This window comes from Gracilinanus agilis, chromosome 5, assembly GCF_016433145.1.
Source record: "Gracilinanus agilis isolate LMUSP501 chromosome 5, AgileGrace, whole genome shotgun sequence".
Taxonomy (NCBI): Eukaryota; Metazoa; Chordata; class Mammalia; order Didelphimorphia; family Didelphidae; genus Gracilinanus; species Gracilinanus agilis.
Window position 1 is genome coordinate 208,857,872 of NC_058134.1, and position 20,411 is coordinate 208,878,282.

The 20,411-nt window shown below is 38.4% G+C and overlaps 1 protein-coding gene across 1 annotated transcript in view; it reads left to right on the forward strand.

Moving 5' to 3' along the window:
- The first annotated feature begins 245 nt into the window (after window positions 1–245).
- The window catches only part of LOC123250057 (cat eye syndrome critical region protein 2), a 148,734-nt gene continuing 128,568 nt past the window's right edge, over window positions 246–20,411 (forward strand). Inside the window, exon 1 of the mRNA XM_044679096.1 lies at window positions 246–395. Coding sequence (XP_044535031.1) covers window positions 261–395 — 135 coding nt within the window. The 5' untranslated portion in view covers window positions 246–260. The remainder of the gene's footprint in view (window positions 396–20,411) is intronic.

A 20,411-nucleotide genomic window follows, 5' to 3' on the forward strand; every position in this document is an offset into this window, starting at 1 on the left:
CCGCCGCCAGCCACAGCAGCAGCCGCCGCCACCGCAGCCCGAGCCGCGCCGGCCTTAGAGCCGCCGCCCCCCGCCCCTGCCGCCCGCCCCCGGCCGATGCCCAAGTCGAGGAGCAACCTCAGCAGCAGCACCAGCAGCAGCCGCAGACGCCGCCGCCACTACCACCTTGGGAGAACCCGCCGCCGAAGCCCGAAAGCAGAAGGTGTGGGGGTCGCCGAGGGACGCGCGGAGCGAGGAGCCGCCGCCGCGGCGGCCGGGAGATGTGCCCGGAGGAGGGCGCGGGCGAGGACGCGGCGGGGCTGGGCGAGGTGCGCTCCTGGTGGGAAGTCCCGGCCATAGCGCACTTCTGCTCCCTCTTTCGCACCGCCTTCCGCCTGCCCGACTTCGAGATCGAGGTGAGTCCCTGTGGAGCCGGGGGCGTGGGGGTGGGCGCGACGCTGCTGTTCGCTCTCCCTCCTCTCCGCCCCACTGGAGGAGTCCCGGGAACGTCCTGGGGGAGGGGAGCGCCGTGCCGCGCGGGGACTTTGCCTGGTGGCGGAGGTTGGGACCCGGGGCCGGGGGTGGAGGGCGCACTGCAAGTGGAGCGGGGTCTGACCCCGGGACTTGAGCGGGAGTACCCGCCTCGACTTGGGGGGTGGGTGGGGGGTGGAGGATGGCCCCTGACCCTAGGGCGGCTCCTCTCCTGAATCTTCTTGGAGAAGGGACTCTGAAAGAAGGAAGGTCTCTACTTCTGTTGGGGAGGGCTTTCCCGGGAGTTCTGTCCTTAGAAAAGGAAGCTGGGATCCTGTGAGTGTGTAAGAGTGTGTGTCTACACACGCGCGTGTGCGCGCGCGCGCGCGATCTGTCCCCGGTGCCATTGAAACAGCCTGCCAGCTGCCTTGGCTTGGCTCGAGGGGGATGCAGGGGAGGGGGCGAGGTGGAGGGAGGGGGGGGATTAAACTCGGACCCCAGGCTGTTGAGGCTTCTCCTTAGAGGGAGGGGGTCTCTTGTGTTGCAGAGGGACCCCCCCCTTCCGGAATCTGTGTTGGGGGGGCCGCAGCTTTCAGACCCTCTCAGAGGCGCGTAACTCTTGGTGGTGGGTGGCGCTGGGTTAACTTGGGGCCGGCGTTGCTCGGGGGCTGTGGGCGTTTGGAGGGGAAAGTTTGCTCCTCCGTTATTCCTGCTCTGCTCGGTCACTCCTCTCCTCCTTCCCAGGATAGCTCTCTTGAGATTAACTTCGACACCATTAATCGCCCTGGGGTTTGCAGACCTTGCAAGGCTGAGCTGGAGGTGCTTGTGGCCCCGAGCTTTGTGCGGATGGAACACAAACCCAGAGTCCTAGTAACGGGATGGGAGGGGGTAGTGTGAGAGATACTCGTAAGATGAAAAGAAAAGAGTAAGCGCCCCTACGTGCAGCACCCTCCCCCCTCCACCCGACTCTTCTTTTTTGGAAGGGGATGTAAAATGTTTGATAGGGTGCCAGGTTGAATTACCCTCCTCTCGTCCTCCAGCCTCCCCCCCTCCTTTTTTTGTCCCTGAACAAAGCTCATGGAAACGATATTTGCCGGTCAGTTTCTCTGTTGACTACTTTACGGTGAATTACAAATAATTTGCCACGGTTTTGGAATCTAAAGAAGAAATCATAATTACCGTCTCTTGTAAGCACGTTGTCCTGTGTGTATTGTGTGTATTTTTGGTTTTCGAATCTGTTGCTGGTGCAGGGATGACTTCTCGCTGTTTACAGCTTGTCTTTAATGTGTGTCTGTGCACGCTTTAGTGTTTTCATTCACTTTATTTTTAGTATTCCACCAATAGCATTTTGAATGCCAGAGCTCTTACTCTGTGGGAATTTGTGTTTCTTCCAGAGTTAATGAAATGAGAAAAATAGTGGTGGGGAGAGAGGAGAGAGTAGGCATGTGTCCAGATAAACTGCTCAGTGCCACAGGCTTTTAGATTTTGCAGCGCTTAAGCTGCTTAAAACGATGTATACCGGAGGTTTCTCTCATACATTTCTAGGAAGGTGTAATAATAATAAGCATTTCACTCACTTATACGCTATTTATTTGCAAACTTTGAAAGTGAAGTTCACAAGAAAAACCTATCAGGGGAACTTTGAAAAGATCCCTGCCGTACTAATTCTAGATTGATCTAGTTTTCAGATATGTTTGAGAAAAAACAAAAATGGGATGATAAAGTTTGAGATTTTTTTTTTTTGAGTGAAGAAATTTTCAAAATTTTCACTTGTCCTGGTTTCTTTTAAGTGTTGAATATGGGTAGTGGGAATTATCCTGCTCCTCAAAATGGTGGCTGTGGTGGGAGGTGCTTATGTGCACAGGTTAAGTGCTAATGCCATCTTTGCACTGTTTAGATAATAGATAATGTTCGGGAATCCGCTTTCTGACTAATGTCCATCAAGTTGGAGTAATGTCCATGTTACATGTGTAACACTTCATTCTGAGGAAATGTTACATGTAACCTTGTTCATAGTAAGTAAAACAGTGATTTTTGCTTGGAATCCAAGGATAATCTAGAGCATGTATCAGTTGTCTGTCTAGACCTGTGGTTCTCCAATATTAGCTGACTTCAGATTTTAAGGGATGGAGAGCCAAGCTGACACAATGTAAATGAAGAAAAATGTCTATAGTTAAATAAATTAATGTGATACTGTGAAGTGTGGCTAATTGAGATTATTATTGTATTCTTACTGTGTCCTGGAGTACAATATAGCCATCTGAAATACATGCTAGACTGGAAGTAATATATAACACCATAAATGCTGCACATGATCCTTGAGGTCTAGTAAGTAAACGTTTTCAGATATCCATGTTTATCTTCACTGAAACATGATGTCTTTTAATTGCTTATTCACTGTACTTGTATTTTTCGTGTTTTCTGTGCATTTTGTCAAAATTGGTTAGAAACCAATCCTTTAAAAGTTTCTAAAACTTTAAAAATTTTAGCCAAATTTCTTTATAACACTTAATGAGTGCCACAATAGAGGAAAGCAGCCTTAGTTTCTTGTACTTAGCATATTGGCTCATTTAACTATATTCTTATGCTTATGGGAAGAAGAGTTGGCATTTGAATCCAGGGGACTTCTTCCTTCCTTTTGGGAGATTCTTGATTTCCTTTTTTTGGTGGGGGGGAGAGGAAGGTGGACAAAATAGGGCCCAGTACACCTGTTTATATAAATATATACACATATATATTTGAGCTAAAGTTAAACACAATGCTTTTTGAGGACAAGATTATATTATGAAACATTTTTTGTTGGGGGGGGGGAAGGTCTTGTTCTTTGACCAGAGGGCTGGACCCCATGGCATTCAACATCAGGAAATGATATTCTCTGAGCCTGGGGAGGCTTTGGTTTTTATTTGTCATCAGGCCCTCTGGATAGGTGAAGGAAGACCTCAAAACCCTGATGCATGTGGTTCTACCTTAGTTCAAAGATTCTTCCCTTAATTAGAAAACTTATATTAAATCATGTTCCTTCAGCAACTACTCTATTAAACACATTTTGCAATGCTTCACATTTAAAAACCGGATAGGTAATCCCTTTAATCTGGTAAATGGTTAGACTAATCAAATTTTAGACGCAAAATATTGCCATATATGATGGAAAAAATCTTTTTTTAGCTTCTTGCGGACTCATAGTACACCTTTTCTTAAAGTCTGTTATATTCCCTTTAATTTTATACACCATGATGTAGTAAATTACTGTGCATAGATCTATACTTTAACAAATTAACTCCACTGCAAATGAGCTGTTAATGTAGTTCCCATATCATTCTAGATTTGGTGAATTTATTGTTTGCCCTTATTACTTTAAGTCACCGTAGTCCATTATATATTCTTTGGGGTCAGCTTTTTAGTTTATTGAGAGAAACAGGTATAGATAGTGTAGAAGTAGCAAAATAAGTGATGAATTTTATTCAGTAAGAATTTATTGAGTACCCATTATTTGCACAGTGGGGTGCCAGGCACTCTAGGAGATGTAAGAGAGGCGTTATGATGAGTTCATGCCCTCAAGGACCTACTAATATTTAAGTCTTAGTATTTGTATAATTTTTTATTCATTTGGAGCTCTTGAAATTATTTGAATGCCCCTACAAAGCAAAATAGACATACATTATTATTCTAGTTTGCAGATTAGAAACCAAAGTGTAAAAAGGTTAAATGATTTGCCCTCAGGATACATAACTAGTTATTAGTGGAATTGGGCCTGGGATTTAAGTTTCCTAAACCCTACCATGTGGCCACACGGTTCACCAAAGTACTAAGAAGAAAAAGTAATTTTTCTAATACTGTGGTTTAGCTTAAATACGAAAGGAGTTTTTTTGAGGAGGGGGAGATGGAGGTGGATACATGGAGGGATGGGTGGAATAAAATAAAAATTCAGGTAAAATGTGCTCACAGCTAAAGGTAGGGAACCCCAGGCCCAGATGTTGGTCTCCAGATAATTTGTCCCTCCTTGGTTATTGTATGCTAGGTACTAGATGATGTGAAGGTCCCACCTACCTTTTTTCTATAGGTTTATGACTTAGCCATTGAATCCTGAATAGCTTGGCTTCCATTTAACACCCAGCGCTGTGGGAGCCAGGAGATTTACCAGGGTTTGAGTTTCTGATCATTTATTTCTTCTCTTTGGGCTTTAAGTTGTCTTCTCAGTAAAGTTATAGCTCAGTTTGTATGATTACAGTGAGATGTGCTACAGGCTAGCTTTATTGAACTCCACTTGGTAACATTAGGATTGATTATTTTAAGATTAGTCAGTTTCTCTGAATTCATATAATGTAAGTTCAGATGGGACTAAGGTAGTCCAAAAAGACTATCCAACAGGATGTGATAATTCTCTGTAAAGGAAAAGCCCTTGAACAGGATGTGAATTACTGAGGAGGGGGAATCCCTTATGCAGTGTGAAATCTTGAAAGGGGAAAATGTTCTCCAGTGATGTAACTCCCTCCAAAAGGGAATTCCCCTCCCCCTTCCTATTGATAGTAAAATCTTTAAAGAGGAGAGTCTTTAACCAACCAGTGTGAAGCTTCCAAGGGGCCCATATTTACAATGATAAAAGGGGCGATGCCCTACCCTTTCACCTCTGGAGGCCCACATTTACATCTGGCTTACTTCACAGCTGAGGTTAAATTTGGTCTTGCTTAATTTTCTGGAAAGCAGTCTGCGAGAGCTGAAAATACAACTTGCTTGCATTTTAAAACAACTATCCTATTTACGGGGCTCAGAGGTAGACCTCCTGGATATTTTATTCTTAAAGTGGAAAGTATTGTAAAAGTATTTGAAGTTGGGTGTTTTTGGTTAAAAAAAAAAAAAAAAGGTGTGAATGGCAAGAATGCATAATCTTATTTGTTTGTAGATCTTGATAGTGTAATTAAATTCAATTCTGAAGTAGTTTGGTTTAATAAAGGGGAGTAGAGAATAAACCTTATATAACACTTACTAATACCAAGGGCTTTACAATGATTATTTCACTTGATCCTTACTGGCACCCTTCAAGGTCTGTTACCCATTATTACAGCTGAGGAACTGAGACACATGCCAAAGAAGCAATTGAATCTGGATTTGAACTCAACTTTTCCTGACTTCAGATTCAGTACTACATTCTATTCATTATTTCATGACTTAGTCTTCACTATCAGTGCAGGCTTGGGCAGGTGATATAGCTCCTCTCTGGGTCTCATTTTCCTTAGCTGCAAAATGAAAGAGTTGGAGGACTTCTTAGATTCTGACAAGGCTCCTTAGTGTGTATTTTCAAGGGCAAATCTTTTGCCTTAGGAATTACCCATTTCTTGCCAAGTACAAATTAACTTTTTTTTCTCCTAGTGCATACAGGTTAGTTTTTTGTGTAATCTGAAGAAAGCCAGTTTGAAGCAAACAGAATTTTGTCTCCAGAAGGGAAAAATATTCTGTTACCCAACACTTGTAAAAAATATATCGGTTTTGTTCTGATGGCGTGAGATATTCTAAATTTTTCTGTGCTTTTTTTATTTCTTGGTATTGTGTTCCTTTTCATTCTTGCTTTTACTATAGGTATGTTAATATTCTCAGGTAAAGTTTAGTTCTTTTGACCTGTAGTTTGTTATTTCCTGGGATGCTGGAATTTTGAATAGCCCAGTTCTCCTTTCCAGCTTGCCTTTATGGAGATGCTCCTCTTACTCAAATACCTGGATTCCTTATTCAAGAAATAGGAAAGAAGCCTTTTTACTTTACCAATTAAGGTAGAGTTTGGCCCCCCAAAAAATGGACTTGGCACTAGATGACTTTGATATAAAAGATGGACCAAGTAATAGTTAGAGAGTAAACTGTTTGGGGGTGTCTTTAACTCTGCCTGTGTGGTAGATGAAGTGTTTTTTAGGTGGTTTTTCCCCTTAGTGATACAGTGGAGGGTGTTTTTTTTTTTTCCTCCTAAAGGCACACTTTACCTGGGATTGAAGGAAGGTGAGGCCTCTTCCAGATGTCTTATCTTTAATTATACATGTCAGAAATCTGGAAATGTGGTTTTTTTTTCTCCCCTGGGAAAAACCTTAAGAGGAGCAGTAATGGTGGAGGTCGTGGTGATGGTGAAGGAGATGCAAAGCTGGCTGACTCAGATTAAAAAGTGCATCCATCAGGCTAGGCTTGGTGTATTGTTATGGGAAAAGGGGAGTGGAACAGCAGCTCCCATGCTGACTTTAGCAGTTGCCAGTGCCTGACAAGATCTGGGCTCCTTTTTACAAATGTCTTGAGCATTGCATAGCAGTGGACTGTGGAGTGGTTTAGTTATGACCAGGTCAAAAGTTCAGAGGAACATAAGTGTGAGGGTTCATGTGTATTGGGGAACATTTTGGCAAGGAATACATAGTAACTGGAGGGGGATTTGGGGTTGCAGAGATGTCAAATTCATACATACATTTCCATAATTGAAGCAATTTGCATATTTCCAAGTGTTAGGATTTAAAACAACTACTTTTCCCTCTAACCCTTCATACTGTTGATCTTTCAATGTAATAAATTTCTCTTGAATCTGTACTTAAGGGAAGGCTGGCAAAATCCTATGGGGGTTCAAAGGTGTTTTGTTTTGTTTTTTAAATTAAAAAAAAACTTTTTTTAAACCCTTAACTTCTGTGTATTGGCTCCTAGGCAGAAGAGTGGTAAGGGTAGGCAATGAGGGTCAAGTGACTTGCCCAGGGTCACACAGCTGGGAAGTGTCTGAGGCCAGATTTAAACCTAGGACCTCACATCTGTAGGTCTGACTCTCAATCCACTGAGCCACCCAGCTGCCCCCTGTTCAAAGGTTTTTATTTTCATGTTGATGCAGAAGGAAAAAGTTAGGCTGAGATGTCAATCTTTAACTTAATTTTGTGAAGTTCTTACCATCTAGATTTTACCAGAAGTGGCAGGTTCAAGATTAATTTTTTGATCACTTAGTTTTTATCTCTACAGTGACAGTGCCTCATGTTCCATATCTCCTTTTTCCTAGAACCTAAAATGAATGATTATTTATTAGATTTGGGGTCTCTGTCTTCCTGGCCCCAGTCTTCTTTCTCTGTCTTCCATTGTTGTGCTTATCTTGTGGGGTGAGAGGAGATAGGAGAAGGAAAAAGATATTGGCTGACCTGTACACAGAACCTGGAATGGATAAAGGTAGAAAATACCACTCTATTTGCTAAGTCACCAAGTGACTATCAATATAAAAAAAAACCTATACCAGACCAGTTATTTGGGAAGCTGATATTTGAGTGCAGGGTGCACAATGTATATTGCTCTGGTCACACATACTGTTGCCCATTTGTGTCTCTTGAGATAACTATTTGAATTATTTGTTTAAAGCTTATTATCCTTGCCTAGTTTTTAGTGGTTAAAATCCTTGGAGATGGTTTGAACAGGATTGATCATCTCTCTTCTTTTTTTTAAACCCTTACTTTCAGTCTTGGAGTCAGTACTGTGTATTGGTTCCAAGGCAGAAGAGTGGTAAGGGCTAGGCAATGGGGGTCAAGTGACTTGCCCAGGGTCACATAGCTGGGAAGTTTCTGAGGCCAGAACCTAGGACTTCCCATCTCTGGGCCTGGCTCTCAATCCACTGAGTCACCTAGCTGTTTCCCTGACCATCTCTCTTCTAAAAAAAAATTAATGCTTACTATTCTGTGTCCTTTTGTAATTTTCTAGTTCTAAGAACATGAGAGAAAATATTTGGAACTATATACCAGACTCTAAAGGACCTGTGTTTCACAAGTAAGGTCACTGAATGGTTACTATGTTTTCTAATTCTAAAATTGAGACACATGGTTTGACAAAAGATACTCTTACGAAGTCTTGTTAAAATTATTCTTTATTTTCTTGAAATTAGGACTGACTCAGGATGAATTAACTAGTATACCTATATTATTATGATGCCTTTCCCCTAGAATCAAATGTATGAATGATTGTTGCATGGCTCTTTTGCTTACTGGGTTGTCTTTTGCAGAGCTTTCCTACCCTTCAATTTTTCAGTCAGAGGATAACCATAAGCAAGCAGGTTCCTGACTTTGGGACTCAGTATCCTCATATAAAATGAAGGGCTGCCCTGGAGATTAAGTCTAACTTTCTGTGACACTTTAAAAAAATAAAAGCTAGAGAAGGGATGGAGGAGCAGAATTTAAAAATCAATGCTGCAACTGTATCCCTAGGCTTAAATTGGCAAGAGTTTTGTTGAACCTTTGAGAACCTTCCCCCCCTTTAGCACCCTCCCCCCCATTGATGGCTGCTGTGAATGAGAACAATACTGCCTAGAAACTCTTCCTTACAGTAGAGAATCCTGTTAAACAATCTCATTGACTGCAAAGTATATTCTTTCACTAGGTCTGTTCCTTTTAATGGGTGCCCCTTTCCTGGGTCTTCATTGTTTCAGTAACAATGGCTCTAGAGGACAATTGGTTTGCTTGACAGAAATCGTGTTAAATTAACAGATCTATTCCCTTGGCAAATTCTCCCTCCCACTTATGGTATCCTTTCTCCCTGGAAGATTGTGGTAGAGGATTCTTTTAGATAGGGGGACAATTCTGTAATTTGTTTTCTGGAGTAGTTCTTTGTTTGAAGGCATACAGTTTTTGTAATGAGAAAAGGTGGTTTTAAAAAAATTCCACCTGTTGCTGTAGTTAAAGGAATTTCAATTTGGTTTATCCTACAACATTTGGACTGCTGCAGAATTGATTTTTCAATCCCCTTCTCATTCTTGCCTCTCTTAATGCTTTGCTTTTCTTTCCTTTCTTACTCATTGAAGCCAGTCATTGAGATACTCCCTCCTGTGCAAAAACCTCTAAGAATCAACAAAATTACTAATTCCCAGAACTTAAAGAGCGCGCTTGGTCAGACAGCTACTTACTTTTTAAAAAGCTTAACTTTTTAATCATTTTCAGTGTTGAGCAATAGTTGGACAAACTGTTCTTGATATGAAATTTCAAGAATAAAATGGGGAAGAAAAAATAAAAGGACTTATCACAAAATGTAATCAGAATCATCCTTTCCCTACTATCCCACTCTGATCCTAAATATTTTTGGCCTTGTGATAGAGAATGGCTTTGGGGATAAAGAGGAGAAGACCAAATGACTGAAGTGATTTGAGGTAGAAGGGAATAAGCATTTAAATAATTCCTCCTGCATATGCTAAGCACTTTATAAATATTACCTCACTTGTTTCTTATTGCAATCCAGTTAGGCAAGTGCTCTTTTTGTCTTCATTTTATATTTGTGCAAACAAGCAGACCTAGATTAAGTGACTTTCCCAGGGTCCCACAGCTAGTAAGTGATTGAGGTGGGATTTGACTTCAGATCCAGCTGACTCTAAGCCCAGCACTTCTCCATTACAATAACTAGCTGTCTGTCGCCTTAGAAACATACATATAATGTGTCAACAATGTTTTGTGAACATTAAAGTACTATGTAAAAACACTGTGTTAGCTGATATTGTTATTATTGTTTTCTGGACTTTACTACCACCTTTCACCCCTGACACTGACTGATATGACTGTCGTCCCTTAACCTCAGTTTCCTCTTTAAAGTGGGGATAATACCATTTATTTTACAAGGTCCTTGTGTATATTAATGTCAGTTATTATTATTATTATTACAAAGACAAGTTGATGTATTTAGTTTTCAAGAAGTTTTAAATTTAATTAGGGAATAATATAATAATAGCTGAAAGTTATATAGCAGTTAACTATATGCCAGGGGCTGTGCTAAGAGCTCATTTGATCCTCATAATAACCTGGGATATAGGTGCTATTATTATCCCCATTTCACAAATGAGAAAACTAAGGCAGAGAGGTTGAGTGACTTCCTCCAGGTCACACAGCTAATTGAGTCCAGTATTTCAGTCAAAAATAACAGAGTTACATATATTGATCTCATTTTATTTTTGCAACCCTGTGAAGTAGTAGTATAAGCATTATCCCCTTTTTCCTGTGTAGAAGCTGCAGCCCAATGAAATGAGAGCTAACATTCTACTGTAAAAGAACAACATGGCCAAATCTTAAAAGATAATGTTGTATAGGGAAAAGCAATAATAACCCACATTTATATGCCATCTTAATGTATACAAAGTGTTTCATATACATTACCCAATTGATCCTCACAATGACCCTGGTAGGGTGGGCCCTTTTATAATTCTGATTTTACATTTGAGGAAATGGAAGGTCAAGAAATTTCTAGATGATTTACTGGGCTTCCAGTTAAGTTTTTAATATAGGATTCGAATTCTTCCTGAATCTGGCCAATGTTCAATATCTTATGCCAAACTGTTGCCTCACAATGTAAATCTTAATGTGGATGAATCAACAGTGCCTAGATAGCCAAAAAGCTAATGGAGACCTGAGATTGTAATAAGAGGTCTATTACTTGCGTTTGGGTATATGCAATGATGATAAAAAATGGAAAAATGACACAGGCATTCAACTTCTTCTTTATAAATATGAAAGCCAAAAAAGAAAGAACAAAACTGACTAATAAATTTTAAGCCAATATAAGTAGAGAAATACTAAGACATTACCTAAATATCCTTAATAAATGCAAGTCATCAAGCCTAGAAAAATTATCTCCTGCCATGCTTAAAGAACTGGCAGACCACTGCCTGTGATCTTTTGAAAGATTGTGGGGAAAAGTCTCCTAGTACTGTAATAGGGCAGATTTTGATCCGATTTTCAAAAACGGGGGTCTACAAATTAGGTCAGGGAATTCGACTTTAATTTTTGGCAAAATTCTAGAAGAGCTTAATAAAGAAAAAATGGTTAGTGAGCATTAGAGAAGGAAGAGGTAGTCCCAGAGTCAGTTTGGTCTTTTCAAGACCCAGTCATGACAGGCTAATTTCATTTTTCTTTTTTGATGGGTTTCCAGAGAAGTAAAGCAAAAGAATTACATTAATACAGTTTACTTAGATTTCAGCAAAGCATTTGACAAAGATTTTCACAAATAAGATGGAGATATGACTACATAATATTACAGCTTTAATAGATTCTTATATGGATTCTCCAGTGAAGAGTAGAACTAAAAAGTAACACTGTTAACTTAGAAGGAGATCTCCAGTAATGTGCCACAAGGACCTATAGTTGGCATTGTGCTATTAAACATTTTTTTCAGTGGCTTGTCTAAAAGGATAGATGGCATGTTTAGTAAACTTTGAGTTGACTCAAAACATGAGAATGTATATATATATATATATATGTCCTGTTCCCCTAATTGGAATGTATTTGAATGGTGCTCCTATTAGAAGGCTGCTCAACAGCAGAGAATGTATTGATTGATATTTGTATTTGTATCCCCAAGAGCTTATTAGCACTGCACCTGACATAACTCACCTAAATACTTTTTCATTCATTCTTTCTACTTTTAAAAAAAAAAAAGCTTCACAAGTGCAAGATGGAAGAGGAATCATTGGACCAGGGTTCATGAAATCCCAAGTTTTTCATACATCTTCAATTTAATTAGGTGTAATTGCGGCAAATGTGGCCATAGATTAGAGTCAGAGGGACTATATTCAGAATTAGGGAAGTAACAATTGTCATGTGAAAGAGGATGAGAATTTTTGGGTCCCAAGGGCAATGAGAAGGTGGCAGGTTTAGATTTTATTAAAAACTTTGTAACAATAGTTCAAGGGCAAGTTGTTAATTTTTTTTTAGTTAAAATTTTCTTTTTCAATTAGCAAAAGCTCATTTTTCCTTCTTCCTTCTCCCTTATTTGGAAGAAGAAAAACCCAATAACATTACTTGTATGTATAGTCGAGCAAAATACATTACTACAATGGCCAGGTCCAAAAATTATAAATGATTCTCCATATTCTTCTCACTTTACTCTGCATATGAGTCTTCCTAGGTTTCATTGAAATGATCCTTTCATTTCTCATGGGACAGTAATATTCCATCATATTCCTATACCATTCTCTAATTGATGAGCACCCTTTAAGTTTCCATTTCTTTGCTACTAAAATAAGAGCTGCTTTTTTATACTAGGGTCCTTTTTCTCTTATTTTAAATTGATTTAGTAGTGGTATCACTGGGTCAGAGGGTTTATACAGTTTAGCAATTTGGGGGCATAGTTCAAAATTGCTTTCTAGAATGACTATAATAATAATTCAGAGCTCTGCCAGGAGTGCATTAATGTGCCTGTTTTCCTTTGGTTCTCCTAACATTTATCATTTTCCCTTTTCTGTGAACTTTGCCAACCTAACCTCAAAGTTCTTTTACATTTCTCTAATTATTAGTGATTTGGGGCATTTTTTTCAAATGGCTACTGATTGCTTAGATTTCTCCCTTTGAAAACTGCCCATTAATATATCCTTTGACCATTTATCAATTGGCAAGTGCTTTTTTTTTTAGACTGGATCTTCCTATCCAGCCCACTTTGGATGACTTTTGGCTACTCAGAGACACTGGTTCAGCTTGGAAGCTTTGACTTTTTTTTGATCTGGACCATTTTATCCTTTCCTGGTAACCCCAAGGATTCACAATATTGGTGTCAAGACTTACTGCCATCACTGATAGTTTTTTAGCCCTAGCTCTGAGCTCAAGTGATTTCAGCTTTCTGCCTCTGGAGTAGCAGAGGTTATGGGAGTGTTCCCGCCATGCCTAGAAGATCTTATACATTTAAATCAGTTTCTTTTAGCTCTTTGAAGTGAGACCTTGATCAGAGAAAATGCCAAAGTTTTCCCCAAGTTACCTTGTTTCCTTTATAATTTTACCTGTATTGGTTTTGTTTATCCAAATACTTCTTAATTTCAATGTAATCAATATTTTATCTTCTGCAATTCTATCCCTTTTTTAGTCTTAAACAGTTCCCCTAGCCATACATATGTGAAAGGTAATTTCTTCCACTTCTAATTTGTTTATATCATCCTTTATATCTAAGCCATGTATTCATTTGGTATACTGTTTAAGATGTTAGTCTGTGCCTAGTTTCTGCTAGACTGTTTTAACAGTTTTTTTCCAGCAGTTTTTGTTAAACAATATATCTTTATCCCAGTAGCTAGTTTTTTGGGTTTATCAAACACTAGGTTGTTTGCTTATTTCCATATGTTAAGTAGTTAAATATGTTTCATACCTTTTTTTTAAACCATTACCAGTTTTGTAGTATAGTTTGAGATCTTGTACTCTTGAGTGTAGTTTGAGTATAGTATGGTCTGAGATTTTGTATTTGTACACTCCCCAAGTCTCTGCCTTTTTTATTATTTCCTTTGATATTCTTGAATTTTTGTTCCAGTAAGTGGATTTTCTTTTTTCTTTTTTTTTCCTTAACTGTAAGTAATCCTTTGGTAGTTTATTTTGATTGGTATGGTCTTTATCAGTGCAGTTTTCAGAGAGATTCCATCTCTCTTGATCAGCATCTTCATTCCACCTCAACTACACATAGGGATGAAACCTTTGTTTCTGCCTCTAGAGTCCATAATTCTTCATTCTTTTACCATAATAATCTATTCTTCTAGGTCTTTCAGTGTGTCAGTTCTCCTAAATTCATTCTCTATTCTTTCCCTTCAGACATCTTCCATTTGTTTCCATTGCTCTCTTCTTCCCGATGTCTTCCTCTGGTCTCTCTTTCCTCACTTAAAAATCTCCTATCCTGAGAGCCAGGCCTAGAGACAGGAGGTCCTAGGTTCAAATATGACCTCAGACACTTCCCAGCTGTGTGACCCTGGGCAAGTCACTTGACCCCCATTGCCTACCCTTACCACTCTTCTGCCTTGGAGCCAATACACAGTATTGACTCCAAGACGGAAGGTAAGGGTTTAAAAAAATAAAATTAAATTAAAAAAAATAAATCTCCTATCCTAGTGTATCCTAGTGTTCAGCTTTATACTATCCTCAACTGTTTGAATTCCTTGCCTCACCTACCTTTCCAGATCTAACCCAGTATTACTCTGCCAACTTCGACACTGTCAGTCCTACGACTTCAATTCTGGAGGAAATAACAATTGTGTTGACTTAATTTCTCTACCAATTTAAGTTATCTAATATCATTTTGGCCCTTCTAATCTAGACTTTCATGATTTATCACAGAGCTCTCCAAACCTTGTTTTTTGTTTTTTTTGTTTTGTTTTGTTTTGTTTTTAACCCTTAACTTCTGTGTATTCCTTGGTGGAAGAATGGTAAGGGTGGGCAATGGGGGTCAAGTGACTTGCCCAGGGTCACACAGCTGGGAAGTGTCTGAGGCTGGATTTGAACCTAGGACCTCCCATCTCTAGGCCTGACTCTCAATCCACTGAGAGCTACCCAGCTGCCCCCTCTACAAACGTTTTAATTGTGCATTCTTATAGAAATTATATATAAGCACACCTCAGAGATATTGCCAGTTCCTTTCTAGACTACCACAATGAAGTGAATATTGTTGAAAAGCGTGTCACATGAATTTTTTGGTTTCCCAGTCATATAAATGTTAGAATTACACTACAGTCTAGTAAATGTGCAGTAGTATTATGTCTAAGAAAACTATGTATCTTAATTAAAAAATACTTTATAGCTGACTATCTGGAATTATGTTTAGAGAGTTATAAAATTGTATATACCTTTACGTTTAGCAATCCCACTGATAGATCTGTTCCCCAAGATGATCAGGGAAAAAAGGAAGAGAACCTACACATCTTAAAATATTTATAGCAGTTCTCTTTGTAGTGGCAAAGAACTAGAAATTGAAGGGAATGTCCATCAATTGGGGAATAGCTGAACAAGATGTGGTTTATGATTGTAACAGAAAACTACTATGACTTAAGAAACGATGAGCAGCTTAATCCTCCTCCCCTGCCAAACAAAACCAAACTAAACCATGGAATGATGTATATGAAGTTTGAAAATCAATATGAGCAGAACCAAGAGAACATTATATACAGCTACAGAATTGGTATTAGAAGACTAACTTGTGAATACCCACAGATAGAATTGATAAATAGATACATGAAAGACATAGTTTATATGCTTTTTTTGTGTGTGTGTGAATTGATTTGGTGAATTCTCCATTGCAGAGGGAGGTAGCTGAGAATTTTGATGTAACTAACAACAAATAAGATTTTAAAAATACATTATTGCTAAAAATATTAACCATCAGCTGATGGGGGTGGGGTTCTTCCTTCAGTGTTGATGACTGCTGACTGATTAGGGTAGAGGTTACTAAAGGTTGGGGTAATTGGCAATTTCTTAAAATAAGACAATAGTGAAGTTTGCTACATTTGTTGACTCTTCCTTTTATGAAAATTTCTCTTTTAGCATGCCATACTATTTGATAGCATTTTTACCTACAGTATAACTTCTTTTATAATTCTCTCAAAGCTTGTAATTCAGCTAAGTTTCTGTGATATTCTTTAATGTTGTCCTGTCTTAGGTAGTAGGAAGGCTCCAGGAGATGGAGAGAGAAACAGGAAATTGTCAGTTGGGATACAGTCAGAACATACATTTATTGATTAAGTTCACAGTCTCATAATAAGGTTTGTGGAACCCTCCCCAACAATTACATGGAAGTATCACAGTAACATCAAAGATCACAAATGACCAAAGCAGATATAATAATAATGAAAAAGTTTGAAATATTGTGAGAATTTCCAGAATGTGACATAGACATGAAGTGAGCACATGCTATTGGAAAAAGATTTGCTCAAAGTAAGATTGCCACAAACCTTCAATTTGTTTTTTTAAAAATCCATAATATCTGCAAAGTGCAGTAAAGCAGAAGAAAACAAAAGTATGCTTGTATACATGCTATTATGTGAATATATGATAAAATGTATAAAAATATAAATTTTAAAGGATGAAAGATCACAGAATCATGTATATGAGCTAGAAGGGATCTCTAGAATATCTACTTGACCCCTCTATTTTACCTATGAAGAAACATGTCCAGAGAAGTTACGGGGGAATAAAAAATATTTTAAAGTAATTTGTTTTATTAACAATCTAAAACCCTTTTAGCACTCTCTAAAATATTAATAACTTTCTTGTGGGACCAATATATATTTAAAATATTGACAGAATTAAAAGTCTGCTTCACTAGCCATTTTGGTATGATACTTGATAACTATTTACTAATATTTACAAAGACTTCAAAGAACTATTATTTCATTTGGTCCTTTGTTTTAACAGATATCACAGCTAAAAAAGGTACCTCACAGACATGAAAATTATAGAAGTACATTTATTGGTTGTGCTTTTAAAATCATGATACTTTTTTTTCTATCTTCCATTATTTGCACAAAGGATTTTGTTAATATTCAATAAATTCCTATCTTCTTTAGTACTACTCAGTTCTTTCAAACTAATTGGGAGCTATTGTGTTTATTTTTCACAAATGGATTCAAAACTCATTGAAATGACACATGTAAAACCCAGTGGAATTGCTCCATGGCTATGGGAGGGGGGATAGGAGGAAGGGAGAAAGAACGCGAATCATGTAACCATGGAAAAATACCCTAAATTAATTAAATAAACTTAATTTTAAAAAACTCATTGGAATTGAAGTTTGGAAGATTTTTTTTAATGTGTCAGAAAATACTTTTTCCAGGGTTTTTAAAGGTGGCATCTCATTTTTGTCCTTGTATTTCCAGTATATGGGACAGCACCTAGCACATATAGTTATTGATTAAACAAAAGGTTAGGTTTTAAATGTCTTTCTAATGATGGCTTTATACTGTCATTAGCTTCTATCCCAAAGTACAATATATATTTAAGGTGAAGTTTATCAATGATAATAGACGAAAATCCATATTTCCTGTAATATGATAATTATTTCTGATGATTTGATTTCACTTTTTTTGCCAACTTCTTGTTAGATGGACTCTTCCATTTTCTTATTTGCTTATGCTTGCAGTATGAATGTTAATCTTCATTTTTTCTTTGCTGGCATCTTTTTAAGCTATTGATTCGTTTTGTGAGAATTAGTTTAGTTTAAAGTAGAAAATAGCTAATCTCTTTACATCCACCTAACTGGACACACTAATATAACTTAATATTCAAATGTATTATGTTATAATATGCTGAAAACGAATGAATGATTTGAGTTGTCACTGTTAACCGCTCTAAAATGATGGTTGACTGACAATCATCAAGATCAAGAGAGGTTACCCCATATATTAAATATTAACCAAGCTTAATTTTTTTAAAGATAAAAATACCTCTCAATAGAAGTTTTAATACATTATTTCCAGATGCCAATAATTTATCTTGCATTGACACAATGCCCTTCTATATTACTCTTCACTGTGGCTGTCCAGCCTTTTCTTCTCATAAGTAAACCACCTATGCTACCACTATCTCTTATTAGAGAATCTCTCATAGCATCCTAGACTTAGGACTGGAAGGCCATCCAGCCCTATTTCTCTCATTTTAGAGTCAAGGAACTTAGCTCAGAGTCAGCCTGGTAAAATTTGTCTGAGATTGCATTTGAGATTTCAACCTAGGTATGTTTTTCTGAGTATTTACTGGCCATGTTACATTCCCTTTATATTGAGACCATCCATCAAAACTGCCTTTCCTTCCCAGTTCTATACATCAGATCATTATCCCTCCACCCTCTTGCTTTCCCTTTGATTATTTAGTCTTATAGGATGAAGTGACTTTTCTTTTTGCAACACACTGACTCCTCTTTTTTATGTGCCTTCCACATGGACCTTTTCTGTCTTTTCCTGTAGCTTCCTCCTTTCACTTTAGCTTCCAATCCTTCCTTTTCTGCTAACTCTTTGTCACCAGCAAACAGGTCTCTCCCATCCACAACCTACCATACCTTCAGGATATCATCCTCTAACTCTCCTTCCTATCACAATCAGACTCTTAGAGAAAAAAAAATGTGTCTGTATTCATTTTGCTGCACTTTTTTACCCTCTCACTTCTCATTCCATTGCAGTCTGATTTCCACCCTGCTTCTTGGCCAAAACTCTAAAGTTGCCAGGAATCTCTTAATTTCTAAAGCCAAATAACCCTTCCTCAGTCTTCTTGATTTCTCTGTGGCATGTGTCTGGATTTTCTTCTTGTTACTTATCATTGTTAGCTTCCTACTTGTCTGGTTTGCAAGTTCATTATCTTTGAGCCACTCCTAGCCCCTGAGCCCTAAGCCCTCTCTTCTGTTTCAGTTATCTCATTAGCTTCCAGGGTTTCAACTCTCATCTGTTCAGGTGACCTTCATAGCTGCATATCCCACCAATATCTCTTCTGACCTCATGCTGCCTGTTAAACATCTCTACTTTCATGTCTCCTAGGCATTTCAAACCCCAAACAGAACTAAATATTTCCCTACTCTTTGGTCTAACCTTTCTATTGAGGGTACTTCTAGTCCCTCAGAAATTTAATTTTTAATTTTTTTTTTATTTTTATTTTTTAAACCCTTAACTTCTGTGCATTGACTTATAGGTGGAAGAGTGGTAAGGGTAGGCAATGGGGGTCAAGTGACTTGCCCAGGGTCACACAGCTGGGAAGTGTCTGAGGCCGGATCCGAACCTAGGACCTCCCGTCTCTAGGCCCGGCCCTCAATCCACTGAGCTACCCAGCTGCCCCCCCCTCAGAAATTTAACTCATTTAATTTTCATTCATTTAATTATTCCCTTACCCCAATCACTTCTAAGTCCCACTTATTCTCTTCCTTTGGCATCAGGTTCTTTTTTCTTTTTTTTTTTTTTTACACCATAGCCCATCACTACTATTGCCGTATTCTCCAAATTCATTTTCCTTGCATTTGTTTCTTTCCTCTTCCAATCCATTCTTCTGACAGTTGCCAAACATGTTTCTAAAACACGGGTCTAACAATTACTCTATTCAACAAGTTTTAGTTAGTACTTATTTCCTTTAAAATAAAATAAAAGACTCTTTGGCATTTGGATATCTTCTTAACCTGTCTTCAGTGTCTCTTTTTAGGCAGGTCATACATCATTCTCCCCACATATTCTATTCTATACTTCCATCACACTCATGTACTTGCTCTTCTATGTACACATTAGGACCATCCCATCTACACATACTCTGACCCCCATTTGTGGAGTGTTCTATCCCCTGAACCTGCTCCCAGCTTCATTTAAAGTTTAATTTAGGGACCATATTAGGGACCGTTGTTTCCTGATTCCTTTGGTTACCATTTCTCCCATTTCCCATCTAGCTATTTATTTTGGGTTTTCTTGACTTTTATTTATTAAATAACATATTCTAGGTGCACTATGTTCTACATTGGAGATAAAAAGAAATAAAAATGAACAGTTCCTGCTCTCAAGATTCTAACTACAATCAAAGGAAACTACATCTTTTTTTTAAGTGACTTCATTTTAAAATATTTTTCCATGTTTACATGACTTATTTTCTTTTCCTCCCCTATTCTGTCTCCCCTCCCAGAGCCAACAAGCAATTCCACTGGGTTGTACAAATATTATTACCTGATAACTATTTCCATATTATTCATTTTTGCTATAGAGCGATCTTTGAAAGTCTAACCCCCAAATCAGCCATAAATACATGTGATAAGTGATATGTAATATGTTTTTCTTCTGCATTTCTACAAGGGAGACTATATCTACATAGTTAAGCATATCCAAAATTAATCAAGTTAATTTTTTGGGAGAGGAACAACTTGGGATCAACAGATGCTTCTTGCAGAAGTTGGCATTTCAACCAAATCCTGAAAGAAACCAGGATTTCCAAATGGTGAAGGGGGTGTGGGGGATGAGGGTCTGTGGCAATCCAGGAATGGAGCAAGGTCAGCTAGATGAATCAGTGGATTGAGAGCTAGACCCAGGGCCAAGAGAAGTCCTGGGTTCAAATCTAGCCTCAAACGAACTTGCTAACTGTGTGACCCTGGGCAAGTGACTTAACCCCATTATTACTTAGCCCTTATCACTCTTTTGCCTTGGAACCAATACACAGTATTGATTCTAAGATGGAAGGTAAGGGTTTAATTTTTTTTTTTTTTAAATCCAGGTTGGAATTCAGACACATGGAGACAGTAAGTAGATAGAA